Raw genomic sequence first — 17,424 nt, forward strand, 5'->3', positions numbered from 1 at the left:
CCTGGAGTTAACTGAGGGAGTATTTGAGAGATTGTCAAAAAATACGTAGCCAGTTCATCAAGATTTTCTGGAAGCAGGAATCTTTTTATCTCCTTTTCATCAAATCACACAGAATTACAGAATAGTTGCAGTTGGACCTCTGGAAATCATCTAGTCCAACCTCTTTCCTCAAAGCAGGGTAAACTAGAGTAGGTTGTTCAGGGCCTTGCTCAGTTGGGTTTTGAGCATCTCCAAGGATGGAGACTCCACAAGCTCTCTGGGCAACCTGTTCCAGTGTTTGACCACTCTCACAGTAAAAAAAAGTTCTCTTATGTTTAAATGGAATTTCCTGTGTTTCAATGTGTGCCCTTTGCCCCTTGTCCTGTCAGTGGACACCAGTGAGAAGAGTCTAGCTCCTTTTTCTTTACTCCTTCCCATCAGGTATTTATACTGATTGATAAGATCCTCCCTGAGCCTTTTCTTTTCTAGGCTGAACAGTCCCAGCTCTGTCAGCCTCTCCTCATATGAAAGATGCTCCAGTCTCTTACTCGTCTTCCTGGCCCTTCGCTGAACTTGCTCCAGTATGTTCATGTCTCTTGTACTGGGGAGCTCAGACCTGGACACAGCACTCCAGATGTGGTCTTACCACTGCTGAGTAGAGCACCTCCCTTAACCTGATGGCAACTTTCTTCCTACTGCAGCGCAGGATGCTGTTGGCCTTCTTTGCTGCAAGGCAAATTGTTGGTTCACAGTCACCTTATTGTCCACCCCAGGTCCTTCTCTTCCAAGCTCCTTTTCAGTCAGTCAGCCCCCAGGCTGTACTGGTGCATGGGGTTATTCCTGCTGCAGGACTTTGCATTTCCCTTTGTTGAATTTCAAGAGGTTCCTGTATGCCCATTTCTCCAGCCTGTTGAGGTCCCTCTAAATGCCAGCACAACCATCAGGTTTATCAAACACCCTCCCAGTTTTGTACTGTCTGCAGATGTGCTGAGGTTGCACTCTGTCCTATTGCCAGGTCACTAAAGAACATGCTAAGCAGTGCTGGCCCCTGCTAAAGTCAAGATAAAAATCCACTGCTCTCCCGCCATCCACCAAGGTAGTCATTCCACCACAGAAGGCTATCAAGTTGGTCAGATATTATTTCTCCTTCATAAATCCATTCTGACTACTACCAATCACCTTCTTGGCCTTGATATGTTTGGAAATTGCTTCCATGAGTTTGTTCCATCAGCTTTCCAGGGATACAGGTGAGGCTGACTGGCCTGGAGTTCCCAGATTCTCCTTCTTGCATTTTTTGAAGATAGGAGTGACTTTTACTTTCTCCCAGAAAACTCCCTTTCATCAGAAACTTCCCCTTATCATCATGACCTTTCAGAGATAATCGAGAGTGGCCTTGCAAAGACACTGGCCAGTTCCCTCAGCACTTATGGATGCATTCCATCAGGTCCCATGCACTTATGTATGTCCACTTTGTTTAAACATTCCTTAACCTGATCCTCCTCCAGCTAGGCTAAGTCTTCATTGCCACTAATCTCAGGAGCCTGGGATTTCTGAAGGCAAATCTTACCAGTAAAGACCGAGACAAAGGAAGCATTGAGTACCTTGGCCCATTCCATGTCCTCTGTTACCATGCTCCCTGCCCCACTCAGAAACGGGGCCACATTTTCCTTAGCCTTCCTTTTGCTGTTGATATACCTGTAGAAACTCTTCTTGTTGCCCTTCACATCCCTCGGCAGATTCACCTCCAGATGGGCTTTGGCTTTCCTAACACCATCCCTGCACACTCAAGACAGTGCTTCCATATTCCTCCTGGATGATCTAACCCTGCTTCCACCTCTTATATGCTTCCTTTTTATGTCTGAATTCTGTCAGGAGCCTTGTTCATACACGCAGACCTCCTGCCACCTTTGCTTGACTTCCTGCACATGGGAATAGACCATTCTTGAACTTAAAAGAGGTGATCCTTGAAAATTAACCAGCTTTCTTGTACCCCTCCTCTTTCCAGGACTGTATCCCACGCGATTCTTCCAAGCAGGTCTCTGAAGAGGTCAAAGTCTGCTCTTCTGAAGCCCAGGGTTGTTATCCTGCTATTTGCCTTGTTCTTTTTTCTCAGGATCCTGAATTCTATCATCCCACGGTCACTGCAGCCAAGGCTGCCCCTGACCTTAACATCTCTGACCTTTTCTTCCTTGTTTTTAAGTACCAAGTCCAGCAGAGCACCACCTCTTGTGAGCTCTTCAATCATTTCTGTTAGGAACTTATATCATCAATGCACTCTAGAAATCTCCTGGGTTGCCTGTGCTCTGCTGCGTTGTCCTTCCAGGAGAGAGATTATGGGTTAAAGTCTCCCATAAAGACTAGACCCTGTGAACGCAAGGCTTCTTCCAGTTGTCTCAAGATGACCTTATCTCCTAATTCTCCTTGATGAGGCAGTCTGTAGCAGACACCTGCCGCAACATCACCCATGTTGATCTGATCCCTAACCTAACCTATAAACTCTCAGCTGGCTCATCATCCACCCCTAAGCAAAGCTTTTATAGATCAGGCTAGTTTCTTAAAAGTTTTTCTTTCTGATATGAAAAGCCTAGCCTGATTGTTTGAAATTGTTTGAAAAGCTCAGCCTGATATTCCTAGCTATGAAGAAGGAAGGATAATAAACCTGAATCTTTATTATTTATATGACTGCCAACTGACTGTAAAGCACTACCAAATCAAAGCACAACTATGTCCACTTCTACACTCACTTTGCATTAGGTAAGAGCTTTAACATAAATTGAGAGCAACAAAGAATTTAATCTGAGTAGAAAAGACCTGAATTCATTCTGAGCAACCACCACTTCTTAAAGGAAAAAAAAATGAAAGGACGTACCAGAAACGACCCACTTCTTCAGGCAGTAAACCAAACAGAACTTACATTTTGCCATTTTTCACTATGCCAACACACCCAGAAATGTAAAAGACTGATTTTTAAACACAGTCCTAGAACTTTTGCATGCAATCTTAAGTCCTAAGTAGTGTAACTCTGCTCTTGGAGTCAGTAACACCTGACTGAAGGTTTACCATTTACAGAAAGGGATTTAGAATCAGCCCCCGAAGTAACAGGCACTGTCATGATGGTACAGCATCATTATATTCAAAGTGAAGCCATTAGCACCAGAGATCATGAAAGCATGCTTCTGGAGAAACTTCACTTATCATCCTGCTTTACATGTTTACTCTGAATCAGGTAACTCATTTTATTAAAGATCCAATATGCATGTATAGGCGCACAAAAAGTACTTCCAAAGACACCTATGGCAACTGTGGGACTAAGTTCTACTTTCCAAAAGCAAAAATGAGACTCATCCAGGTCCTGCGGACCTCCAATGACTGCTACTTCATTATCATATGTACCCTTACAAAGCTTCTAAGGAGTGCCATTTTCCCTTTAGGCTCTCCAGTAAACAACAGATATATCAAAAACACATGAAAAAATCCACTCTTTATATAACATGATAAACTAAATATGATGCAAACAAATGCGATATTCTCACAAGCATTTAATCTCTGCTGCCCCTCTCTTACAACAGCCACACCAGTCAGCTTACCATCAATCCCCAAAGCTCCCTCCTTCTGGTTCTCCAAGCATGGTTCAAACTTACTGACGATTTCCAGACAGTGTTCCTTAGTCACGCTGGTCATCTGTAAAAGTAGCAAAAATTAAGTGGAAAACTTGTTAACTAGCTATCGCAGTTTCTCCTAGCTCTTTTCCCTGTATACAGTTCAACAACTGTCCAGATTATCCATAGTGACACAAGGATTTCCAATTACCCAGTTTGATTCTCACTCCTGCCAATCAGTGTCAGGTCAGATAAGAACTAAGCTGCTCAGTGGAAAGTTTCTGTCCTATTAGCAGCTGCCCAATCACAGCCAAAAAACAGAGTCTGAGTTCTGCTTTGTAGGTCAAATCTAATTTGAGTGTTGTTAACCACACAAAGCTTCCAAATACGATAAGCTTTGTAACAAACCAATAGGCTTTCTTCTGTTGTAGGATTAAAGGATTCATTTGCATTGTCACAGACTTTTACTTTAGAATAAAACAACAAAATGGTACTTCCTTATGTAATGGACAGAAGAATCATTTACAACTAGCAAGGTAACAGAGGATCAGGAGAAACAGCTCTCAGAAAGCTCCCTGAGGAAATCTGCTAACTTCACGATTGCTTTACATTCTCAGTTAAAAAGGGAAAGAGTAGAAAGGGATATATATGTTTGGAGATGTTAGGATTAAAAAAAAAAAAAAAAAGACCACTTACTGTAGCTTTGTTAAAACTGAATTATAAAAATATAGCAAAGCAAACAGTATTATTTACTACTCCTGTAATTTATTATTCATTTTATTATTACTGGTGCTATTATTTAATATTCCTGTCCTGAGTGGTCCAACAACTCCTTTTCATCAGGCACTGTACATGACACACACGAAGATACAGCCCTTGTTGCCAGAGGGGATTGCCAATACAGTGGCTAAATTGACAATGGCTTGGCAACCTGGAATCTTTGCTTAGGGAGAAACTAAACCACTGGCATATTTGCTACAAAACCAATGCCTTTTCCGGTAGTAATTTAAAATCTAATAAATAAAAGTGAAAAAGAGGAAGAAAATAACCCTAACCTTTTATTTGCCTATAAATTACAGGTTGGGTGGGTTCGGAAGGACAAACTCTGAAAGAACAAAAGGTTTTTCCGGTTCCATTAACATTTCAGCCCTACAGAACAAAATATAGCAATCATATGGAAATCCATTTTCCATGAGATTTTGAATTCAGATGCCTCAGCAAGATTTTTCCCAGCTACATCTCTATAACACTGCTGCCACAACGTTCTTTAGTTCTGTGTTGCTGATGAGCTCCAAATGAACAAAATGAACACTCGCTTTCCCTGGACATATTACATGAGAAAGAACAGCACCAGGCATGGGAGAGAAGCTCTACAGACATGCATTATCCATGTCAGCGATTAGATGAGCTAGTTTGTTTCCTATGGCTAGTGTTCATTTTCCTCTCTCACCAGGAGGATCGATAGACCAATGAAATGGGAACATATCTCACCTATTTAAAAAGATAAGTGCAGGAGAAATGTGTTTGTTTTATTCATTCGTTTCTTCGACAGCTCTTGAAACTCTGACGTAGATTTATGACTACAGGCATGCAGTTTCAAAAGAGGTCATGGGAGGGAAAAGGCAAAGACAAGCCAATTCATTGGTTCATGAACTGACTGCATCTTGCTATCCATTTTTTTTTCCTCATTTCAGAAACTTTCACAAGTGTCTAGACAACAGCTCATAGTGTTATAGGATAACTCAGGTTGGAAGACAGCTCAGGAGGTCATCTAGTCCAAAATTCTGCTCAAAGCAGGGTCAGCTATGAGGTCACAGCAAGTAGCTAAGGGCTTCACCCAGTCTGGCCTTGAAAACTTCTGAGGATGGAGCCTCTCAGGGCAACCTGCTACACTGGCTGAATGTCCTCCTGATACAGATACTACATGTCTTGTCATTTTCTAGTCTGTCAAGTTACTGTGTACCAGAAAGACCCACATCTTGTCCTGACCAAGAGGTATTTGTGATAGAAGCACAGGAGTAAAAGTTTTTGACTGCCAGGTAGCTTGGTTACAAAGATTCTCATTTCCATAAAGGTTTGGGTTCATGATGGAGGATGAACCATATATACAAAAAGAAGAAACCTTTACTTTCTGCCATTAAAAATAAGAATATACCAGGACTTAGTTTCTTCTCAGAGAAACCTCTAAGAGCTATCAGAAAATGGACTCCTGTGCCTTTGATATGCAGCAGTGACTGACGGGCAAAATTATTAATGCGACTGAAGTAGGCTGGACCCCTTGTTGAGTATAGTAACACAAGAGGATAGTATTTATTGCAACACAGTAAATTGTTTGTTGGCATTTAGCTTGAATGTGCATATATAGCCTTAAGCACAGTGTATAAATGCATTTCAATATTTGAACAGTAAAGCTCAAAGCTATGAATTAATGTCTCTGAAGAATTGTAGTATGTATCAGATTCATGAGCAACTTCAGATATAATGCTTACCGTTATCTACTGGCCAAAAACCCCCTGGTTTGATAGACTAAAAGTACTGTGCCTGTTTCAGACAAGTGCAATGGGAAAATACAGTCTTTAAGACCCACTCCAGCAACGAAAGTTAATCACTAAGAGAATACCTACTATGCACTACTGTATAGCCTCAAAATACTTTTCAAGACACGAAGAACTCTCAACAGCTCTTCAGAAAACAGAAATCTCCCACTTTACAAACTGAGAAAGTGGGACAAAATCAGTGTCTGAATACCGGAAGAAGACAGACATTGATGCAATTTTTCTAAAAGAGCACATAAGAAAGAAAGAAACTACAGAGACTATGTTCAGGGACACAACAAAAGACCCTACAGGAACAAGAGGCAGTGGGAGTAAATCAATTCAAGAAATAGCCATATCAGCCTACAAGATTAAAATCCAATTGTTTCATTCACACTCTCCTGAGCAAAGCTTGTAAAATAAAAGTAGGTGCTCACTTTTCACATGCATGACTAAAGTTCCCTCTCCTTTAAAAAGGCAATGGCAAACAGAAAGATAACGTCAGAGAAACAACTAGCTCACTAATTACAAATCTCACAATGATGCCCAATTACAGAGCTTCTGTCTGTCTTTCCTCCTTCCCAGTACCACTTGTCTACTCCAGTAAAAACCATCAGAGAATAAGCTAAGGACATCTAGGCAACAGGGCTCCAAGGCTCTTATCATATAAAATCCAAAGCAGTGGATAGCTTCAATATTGCAGACTGTTTCTGACATTTGCTCATTTACCACTCCAGAGTCAGCAAATCTTGAAATACCTTTACTAATTCAAACAATTGAAAATTAGTTTGGTAGCCTGTTTCACTGAACTGTAAGAAATCTAATCTGACTGGAATTATCTGGTCATGAGGCTGTTGATTTTGAAAACTTGGGATGCATTCACAGTAAAGTGGGTAGAACATTTGTACAGCATCTATACATGTTCTGCTGTGTTCCAGCCAATTGTTTCGTACACTAAATACATACAAAATGGTGTGAGGAAAGGACTAAGGATCAAAACAAAGTGCAAGCAGTCAGTACTTTTGAAATGATTTCTCTTAGTCACAGAAAGTTCAAAAGCCACTGCAAAAACCCCCCCAAAAAACAAAAAAACACAAACAACTTCACCTGCTTAGAAATGAAATAAGAAGCTTCATTTAAAACTCAGTACCCCAGAGCATAGTAAGTTATGAGCAGTTTGATTAGGTGGACCATTTACAAGTGTGAAGAGATTAATGTGCTAGGGGAGATACACAGGCGTAAGATACAACCCTGTTAAATGACACGCTTAACCGTTTTTTGCTTATTTAGTCTAAGCAGGATTTTAATTTCTCCAAAATAAACGGACTCCATATTGAGATGTGTCAATGGCACCGTATTTCATACAGGGCTATCGAGTTCTTGTTTATCAAGAACTCTTCCCATTTAGGGGCATAAAAACCCTGAACTCAGACAGGATAAAGCCTATTGCCACTCAGTATTACCAGAGTTTTTGTGTACAAGTTTGGACTAGCCTCAAGATTACCTGTATGACCTCATTATAGCATAAGATGCCAAGGTCTGTTATAATTTCAAGGAGCCTTAATCTGCTTCTGACTGAAGAACCCTCTCCTCGTTGTGTCTTTCATTCCTTGCTTGAAAGCAAAGGATGAAAAGGCCACTTGTAAATGATATGCTGGGATACCAATCTTTCAGGCTTCTGGCATCCAGACTGTAAGTCTTTTCCTGGTTTTGGCCTACCTTTTGTTCAATCTCAAGAAAACGTCTCAGGTCATCTGTATCTAGGTAGTCCTTGTGGTTGCTGTAGGTGAGCATTAGCAGGTACAAATCACGTCGTGTTGACATCATCTTGTAGAAGGTACAGAATTCATCAAAGCCCAACATGCCCTGGTTACTATCTGTATCAGCCTCCTGCATTACACAGCAATAAAACAATGAGATATAAAACTGCACAGCAATAGCCTGAAGAAGCTTTAAACAAACTCCTCCATCAGAATAAAGCAACATTGGTTGGATGCTGCCTGACACGACTACTCACTGTATGGCCTGCTAGAACAGACTGATTAATCAGGCTGATACTTGTCATATGAAACACTGGGCCCTGGAAGATAGAAGAGAACATGCATGTCTGGAAGAAGTATCCATTCATATTTTCTTGAGAAGATCACTAGAAGCCAAGTCATGCTGAAATGAATTTTATGTCCACGACTTGAGAGGATACCTGTTAAATCCAAAGCCATAACTAGAAAGAGCTGTGAGTATAATAATTTGCTATAACACAAAAACTAAATAAAATATCAGTAAATGATACTGTTCTTTGGTATATAGACTCCCTACAACATAAACGTATTGGGACACTATTTTTTGGGGTCAGTTGCCCCAGCCTGTGATGCACACCACTTCAGCTCTATTAGCAGTACTACATACTGTTTGCACACAGTGGAGATGGAATTTCTCCCAAGAAATCTTGTGATAGCCTGACCACAACGGGATCCATCACAGGACATAATTATTACTACTCAGAGGAGAAATTTTGTAGTTACTGTGTTTCTTAAAGGTCTAGTCCCAAAAGCATGGGAAAAAAAATAAAGAGAAAAAAAACTGCCAGGGGACAGGTATGAAAAAGGAAAATTGAAGCTTTACTCCAACAGGATAGACAATGCTTGAATATTTTCTGAAACAAGCTTCTCCAGCATTCCCTACCTTGTTCTCAAAAACTGAGTCATCAACATATTGATTTGCTCACCTTTGCCAAGTTTAAGGACATTACAAGTCAGAGAATTAAAAAAAAAACAAACAAACAAACAAAAAAAAGGCTTTATGGCTTTATTTCCTTCATGTACTGCCATATTACTGCAGTTGTACCAGCTGAGGAAAGGGCTGAAAACAAGTTCTCAGCACCACGGACAGCAACACTGAGCCACCTACCGAAAGCACTTGTGGTCCACATATAAATATCAATTCACAATTATTTGCCCAAGAACAAAGTACCACCATACTGATTCAATTTTCTGTTTAGGTGCTTCACACAATAAACTTTTTGACCACAGAAGTATACGCAGCTCCTTAGTTCAGTGTCAACCAAATAGCTCTTAGCAGTGCAAAAAACATGACAGACAGACAGAAACTTGCAGAAAAAAAGTCTACATACCGGATATTTCATTAGTACTACTTATTAGAGGATATTAGGTACTTTAACTAGATACTAGTTATTAGAGGGAATGTAATTAGGGAAGATTCTGTGAGTGAACTTCAAATCAGCATGTATAGCAAAAAAGTAACGTCTGCACTGTGTGTATTCACAATATATAACACTAGAAGCTATTCGGTGTTATGCCCTTTTCTTTTTCTTTGAATAACAATTTATTCATGATATGTTTCTAGAGCTCTAAAATATCAAACATACTATATAGCACACTCAGCAGAGTGGAAACAAATCAGCTGCAGTACTCACAGTCTCCCCTATCAGGTTTTTTGTTTTTGTTTTGTTAAAATAGGACTTTTTCATTCCTTACCTTAAACATTTGCTTGACTTTTTGTCGGGGTAGGTTCACATTCAGTTTGTGCATTAGCTGGAGCACTTCATTAATACTCAGACTGCCATCACCATTTTTATCTGCCTCATCAAAGGTCTGCTTCAACCACATTGAACAGGAGTTAAAGGAAGGGTATGAAATATCAAGGGATATTACTGAATTTTATTAAAAAAAAAGAGAGAGAGAGACTTAAAACCACGTAGACAAATTTTCAGGCTAGAAACCAGAAAAACAAACATACCTAGGATCAGTGACATAAGACAGCTTTATACCAGGGTGAACTAAACTTGGCAGCAGGGTTTCTTCCAGAATCAGGGTAAAATAAAAATCTGTATTCCAAAATGATGCAAACGTATCCTAATTGCTCTTCAAGAAATTTAAGTGATTCCCAGAACCTCATCTTGCTGTCATTAACTGCACTTTTTTTTTTTTTTTTGCCACCCATTAAGAATCGAAGTTCTTGCAGTCTTCCTGTCATATCACAGACTGACAGAATCTTGCAAACCTTGTTTCAGCGGTTTGCTGAGGCCAGGCTCTCAAATTACTTAGTATTTTCAGGTTGTTCTTACACCCAAGATAGGGCCCTTGCAAAATATGATGATAGCTGATTATGTAAGTGATACAGAAAAGTACTTGCTGCAGAACAGAAACTAATAAATGCAGAGAAGTAAAAGCTTCCTTTCGCTACACTTGAAAAAGTCAAACATTTTATACATTCATTACATCAATTCATTTAATTTATAGTAACCAGTAACAGAGAGATCCTGCTGTTGGCTGCTGTTCAGCTATGATTAGTGCAAAACACTTTAAAAGTCTGAATAAAAAAGTAATACAGTTAACCAGCAGCACTTGTAGCATCTTAGCAGCACCTATGAGCTATAATTCTCATAAGCAATATGGGCATGATATCACATTATGTATGCATGAATTTTTTCATGTTAGGGAAGAGTGCATATGTAGCTGGGGATGAAAGAGTTCAAGGTAATAAACAATACACCTCTATTCATATGCTATTTCAGCAGCAGTTTCTAGACTTCCTATGCTCAATATGCAACACAGGCTAGTTACCTACACTTCCAGCACAGAATGAGCAAATTGAAATGTTGTGTCATACTTTGTTCTGTAAAACCAAATAAAATAGATAGCTTAACACAGAGAGTAATCGGTGACAGAAAGTATACCTGTTTATTTTTCACTCCATTCTCCATTCATCTCTAAATCGTGTACATACCAATCCTCTTCAAGAACTTCTGTCTGTCTCTGGAAACAGGGAATGAACCTAATGCATACTTTTAACAAAATAAATACTTAAAGGAATTTTTGGGATCTCTAATCACTGCACTGCTGAGAGACACTCTTTCAGATAGCACAGAAGGATATTGGTCTCTGGTCCTCTGACGTTTTGACAGGCTGTCTTCATCACTGATCCCTGCCATGAGATATTTTAGCCCTGTGATCCAGGTGCGTGCTTCCTCTCCAGTGGAAGATACCAGATCAAGAGATTCCATATGGTCTCCATAGTAGATGCTGAAGCAGCAGTTGGGATCAAAACTGCCATCGGCATAGCGCTGAAAGATCTCTGATTGCTTCCCCTCGCACACCTCCTGAATAGAGTCGATAGAGACTAGAAGGATAAAGATATGTGGCTCATTACTGACTGTGCGTACAAAAATATTCATACAGGCTGGTTTACAGTAAGACCTCAAAGAAAGGGAATCCCTTTTTGTTTGCTTGAAGCAAGTCATCTCCTCTGATTACACTGCTGAATTACACTGCTACTTGGCTAAGGACATAACAGATGAGCATATCTTACAATTCGAACAAAAAGAAAAAGCATCTACAACAAGATTAGCCTAGGTAAACACTACATTTTATAGCCTGAGAAGGCAAAGAGACATGAGACAATCTGCATATTAACATAACTTGATCATACTTTTAGCTTCCATTTTCTTAAGACTGCGTAACCTGCATTTTTAGTTTATTTACAGTTTCTCCCAACTACAAGCAAATCAGAGCTTTTTCTTAGTTATTTCCCTAAACATGATCCATTGTAAACAGAATGTACATAATGTATTCATTGATAAATCATCAGCAACCAAAATTATTTCATGGGTTTTGACTGCTCTATTACAGAAAAATGCTGCAAAAGAACTTTAAAGTTATACTTTCCTAAAAGTAACTTGCTGCCTTGTCCCCTTCCTCCATCTGGCTTCAGTGACTGTCAAATGAAGGTTCAAACACCTTCTTACCAAGAGCAGTTTTTGTTCACCTGTTTATCAGTTTAATGCCACATTATCGTCCAAAAATGCTACAGAGAAAGCAACACTATTTACTGTACCAGGCACAAAGTCTTGCATCTTGAAAAAAGGAACACATCCAGGAAAGTCCAATTTTGGAATTCAGAGCTATCCTTTACAAAGCTTCTGCAGCAATGTTCATCCCACATTAAATTAGACCTTGCCCCTCCTTGGCCCAAAAAAACAGAATGAGGAAGAACTAATTGGAGGCTGGCTGATGCCTTTGATGTCATGATCAGGAAGCCGACTGCTTGCCGCAGTGCAGGCCCTGCTTGGAACAGACTGTTTCTCCCTTCCATTATTATGTCTTTTCTGGGCATCAATCAAGAGGTGCACAGACCACTTTCTTACACTGTAGCTGTCTACTCTGAGGGAGTTGTATGTGCTTTTTTTCCAAAATGCTCATTAGACAAGGGATGCTATCCTCCTCCTCCTCCAAGAGCGGGACTGATTCTAGGATTATATAACCAAAGCAATGATGCTGAATCATGGTTTTGCAAAGCTTACCCACTGTACACTAGCCTGGAAGTAGGAGGGAAAAGTACTACCATAATATCAAATAGTCTTTTAATGAGGGGCTTCTTTAACCAGTAGACTGGTACAAAGGCTTCATCCTGCCACGGATGCCAGTTCCAGGAAAAAAAGGGTGGGTTCAAAATCCACTGCACAGTAAATACTTTCCCTGTTCTAATTTATGCTAAGGACAGACAGGCTCATGCATGCCCCAGACCAGAGAGGGTACAGTTATCTTAAAGTCACATTCATTTCTTCCCGGGTACAAGGATGAAACAGGTAAGAATTCAATGACATGTCATCCTCTATGGCCAATTTTCCACATCTTTGAAACAGAGGTCAAATAGAGCACAAGAAAGGCCATTCTTGGTCAGAACAAAGATTAATCTTGTCAATGAAATCCAATTCTTCCACTTACCTCAATGTAATGATGTGGAAACGCTAAACACTCACAGCCTGCGTATCTTATAATTACATTAACCGCTTATTCCCTTGGAAAGATCCTGTTTCCAAGCTGATAGAAGAGAAATTGTAATAGGAAAAACGAGCACAAATTTCAGCTTTGCTTTGTTACACTGTCTTCCAGAGATATCTGTTTGCTATGGTGCATGGACTGCGCAGCCAGACAGAATATTATACAAACACAAATGACTGAAGTTTAAAGGCAAAATTTCATTAACAGGGTGAAAATACAAACTGCACTATTAACTGGCTCCACACTGAAGGCAGGTGAATTTAAGCTGCCAAAAAGCTCAGTGCATGCTCTACTTCTACTGTTAGTTTTCAGATGATGTTATACTCAGCAAGAACTCTGTGCTTTCTGTTGGCCTGACCTCTGGTTACTCATGTTTTTTATGAAAAGATCAAAGAAACATAATTATTAGGCTCTTATGGCAGTAGGTAAATTGAATGAGAAAAGAAAAAGAAAACACTGAAATATTGGGTCTATGACCTACCTGAGCTGCTAGCTCCACTCACATTGAGGACACTATAAACGTACTTAATGTCATTAACAACAGAACGCTTTACTTCTATGTAGTCTTTTTATGAAGTTAGTATGAACTTTCAAATCCTGCAGTTATCCTCGCAGTTGTGTTACACTTGCTAGTTTTACTATACCATTTAAAAAGTATATAAAAGAAGGGTACAGCCTTTGGGAACAATTTCTAAAATGCAGCTCAATGGCAGCTGGTTCCAAATTTGCACTAACTTGTTACAGCAAAAAATAACATGTGGGTTTTGCTTCTTAGCCTTCCTTAGACAACTTAATGCTTGTAATTTCAGTTCAGTGCTTTCAGTGCTTGTAGTAATTTTTAGGTCTCAGCAAAGAAATAAAACTACTGCTACTGACTGAGACATCAAATCATTGGAATGATGGGGAAATCTATTAGAGGAAGTTTTTGGGTTTTTTTTTAGGATTTAGTTTTAATTCTATTTCACTATTAAGCTCACGTACAATATTACCAACTTTCTGCACTGCAGAAGCACCAAGAAGTCTCAATGAACAACAGAACCCTCTGGTTCTAAGCACTATACCCATACCCAGCAAGACAGTGGGCACATCTGTCTACACATATGCCTTTCTAGTAAGCACAGTGCAGAGATCTTTGGCCTAGCACTGACATGAGCTTGTAGCTCAGTAGGGTTCACTCTGCAGAAACACTAGTTTCGTCCTGAAGGAGCTGGGTTAGTACAGACTGGCCCTTTGTGCAAGCTAGCCTTTCTTTTAGCCTGGATTTGCCGTAGCTACACCAATTCTGGAGTTCACATGGTCTTTCCTTGCTTGAGGATCTCTGTGTTGTGCTCTGCTGTGCAACCACTGACAGCTCCTAAATCTGCAAGGAAAGCACACAGCCAAACTAGGAAAGGGATCAGGTTTTCATCACCCTCAATGTCAGTGACAATCTGTTCAAGAACTAAGGAAACGACAGAAGGAACTATTATTCCTGTTTCACAGATACTGTGTTACAGAGAGATTGATTAAATACATTAAAAAGCTTGAATTTAGTGATTTGTCAGAGGTCATACAAGCAAGGCTTTAAGAGTGGTGGGATCAGAATCCAGCCTTAAGTTTAACCATAACACTAGTATACCTCTTAAAATATTAAACTTACTTCCCCTTTAGACAGTAAATCCGTGAATCATGTCCAGAGATAAAGATCAAACCAATATGTGAGTGTTTTATAAATAGAAAACTATAAGAATAGCTTGGTCTCCTCAGCTTCTGGTGTCGTCTTCCTCCCACTGGTGCCACTGTTGCCAGACATCTCATCTCCCCTGTACTGTTTCCTTGCCAAAGCAGTTTCACACATCTTTTTAAATGGCTTCCATCAGATAAATGGTTGAAGTTCTATCATATTATAGGCTGCAACGTCTGTCTATGAAATAATAATTGCTTCTCAAACACCTATACTTTTTCTATGGAGTGTGAAAGTTAATACAAGAAAATAATTGCAAATAAGCTGAAAACACTGCAACCTCCTCCTTTTGCACTAGATCAGACACCTGGAATAGGGAAAGCAAACCTCTGCATCTTGAAAAAGCATAACTGATGGTGAATGGTCTTTCATTTTTATTATCATTATTCCAGGAGCATAAGAAATTGCTTAAAATCTGTCTCAACACATACAGAGAACTGATCTACATTTGACCTATGTGTATGCTTCTGACAGTTTAAAAAAAAAAAAGTGGTAAATTACTCTTCAGTCATATGGTAACTAATTATGTAAGTTACAGGGATGGAAAAGCGAAAGATAATCCTGTAGAGAAATTTTCAAAAAGGGCCCAGAACTCAGATTGCAAGGTCTCAAATTCACACAGAGTTTGCCTGCAACTCATTTCCAAGTTATCACACTTAGTGTAGCCTGCATAGCTAACAGCAATTTAAATCTGCATAAACTAATCTTCATAAAATCACATATTGTCCTTTAAGTCCAAGTACAACATTAACATTCCTCTTGATCACCTGCAAATGAATGAAATCCATCATGCTGCCTTGTTACATAAAAGGGCAAGACCCTAGGAGGGACCAGCAAAAAGGCTCTGCAGTTGACACTCACTTTTGGCTTTCTCATTCTTTCGAGATGGTCTCCAGCGAATACATGACTTGTGCTCATCCAAGTAATAAAAGCGTACCAGGCCTTTGGAACTGCCACGGAGTTTGATCATTTGCGTACCAGCTTGCATGCAATTCATACATCTTTCCACTGAAGAAAGAAATAAGGTGACATCAATAAGTTAAGGCTTTCCTGCTCTTCAAATTGCCTTTACAGAAAGAAGGCATATCAAGCAGGCACCCAATTAACAATACATGACAAAGAGTAAGATTTTCTGTGCTGTCTAATGTATGAGGTCAGGTTATACAATCACACGGTCAGGAAAACCCTTGGCATCTGCGAACTCTTGTCTGTACCTGTGAAAATTTCCATTCCTATAAAAAAAGTACAAAAATTATATATGTTGGAGTTGGGCCAAGGCATATACACTTCTTAAGGCTATTTTGAGAGCTTAATTTGAGCTCCTGCAATATGTAGAACTCATGCTGGCTCTTGACACAGAATTAAATTTCACCTGGAGGGTCAGATCCTTGGCCAGTGAAAACTAGCACAATTCCATCCATGTCAAGAGAGTTGTTCCGATTTATGCCTCAACTATTTGCCCCTCAGAGTTCCAGGAACCTTGTGGCATAACTTCAATATGTTTTTTTTTCATATTCCCGTTTGTAAATCTGTAGTTCTTGTCAATAATATCACTTTTAGAAGTACAGTTGATTCCTATCAAGCAGTTTAGTTAGCTACTTGTCCAGAATCCAATTCAAGAAATGTTTAAATTCCTGACTTTATCATCAAAAATATTCCAGAAAGCCTATAAATAATTCAAAGGCTTTTAAGTAAAAACTACTTTAGAGTTAAACCATTTTCACTGTAGAGGGAAGCTTTAAAAATTAACGAGAAGATTATTAGAATACAGTGCATGACTTTATTTAATTTTTGAGTCAGCTGCAAGGATGAAGTCATCTTCAAAGGCTGCATTCTTGTAAGAAGGCCCACAGTTAGGGTACATGATACGGTAAGTTCTCGCACAATACTTAGGGAAATGTATGCTGAATAAGGAAGCAATTTTTTGATTTGCCTTCTCTAATGTAAATAATGTTGCTGCATTTAAAAGGAAGAATCCAAATTTTTCTTCTTGGGAAAAAGCTGAAAGAATACAGAGCAGATATTATTTGCACTGATCAATGTATTGTGGAAGGCACTCAGATATTACAAGGATAAGTATGTATAACAAAAAAGTTGCATTTTCTTTCTGTCCTGTAACATTTTACAACTAAATCCTCACATATGCTTTAACATTGTCTGACATATTAAAGAGTTAAATGTAGTTATTTATGACTGACTGAGAAATATCATTACATGCTAAAATAGTTGTATTTGTAACCCATAACCTGGTGTTGCAGAAGATCTGCCATTTTCTCCTAAGCAACTTAAGTTCAGAGGTCATGGAACTTAAGTTCCATGAATACTTACCCAGGTAAGATTCTCTCAGCATGTGAATAATCCTAGAGAGCAAACTCAGAAGAACACCTCTACCTACCATAGCAGCTGCACAATTGGGACCTAAAATGGCTACTGGACCAATATAATTTTATTTTTGCATCCAGTCCTAAATCAGAAACACTAAGCCACAGACTTTGCTTCCTGGCTTGACCGCAGGCCTGCCTCATCACTATGGGCTTGTGCGGTGATCTGGACTGAACCTCTTTACCATCATCAGACCTGCTCTGCTTGCCTTACTCAGGTGCTGTGGAACTGTGCCCCTTGGCTGGTAACGCTACTGCCTCTGCCTGCCTTGCTATCACGTGTGGCTCCTGTCTCCTCCTAAGAGCAACCTGCTGCTCTCTGACACCGATGCCAGGGCACCAGACAAAACACAGCGTCTAATCTAAAACACTCATTCCGAATATTTAAAGATGTACACAAAACCACAC

General features: G+C 39.5%; 1 protein-coding gene across 1 annotated transcript in view; it reads right to left on the reverse strand.

Moving 5' to 3' along the window:
- PLCH2 (phospholipase C eta 2) overlaps window positions 1-17,424 on the reverse strand; it is a 143,299-nt gene that overhangs the window by 47,757 nt on the left and 78,118 nt on the right. The window contains exons 6-10 of the mRNA XM_068915963.1: window positions 15,497-15,643; window positions 11,008-11,251; window positions 9,607-9,736; window positions 7,832-8,002; window positions 3,567-3,660 (exon numbers count right to left, since the gene is read on the reverse strand). Coding sequence (XP_068772064.1) covers window positions 3,567-3,660; window positions 7,832-8,002; window positions 9,607-9,736; window positions 11,008-11,251; window positions 15,497-15,643 — 786 coding nt within the window. The remainder of the gene's footprint in view (window positions 1-3,566; window positions 3,661-7,831; window positions 8,003-9,606; window positions 9,737-11,007; window positions 11,252-15,496; window positions 15,644-17,424) is intronic.

This window comes from Struthio camelus, chromosome 21 (genome assembly GCF_040807025.1).
Source record: "Struthio camelus isolate bStrCam1 chromosome 21, bStrCam1.hap1, whole genome shotgun sequence".
In the NCBI taxonomy this organism is placed as follows: Eukaryota; Metazoa; Chordata; class Aves; order Struthioniformes; family Struthionidae; genus Struthio; species Struthio camelus.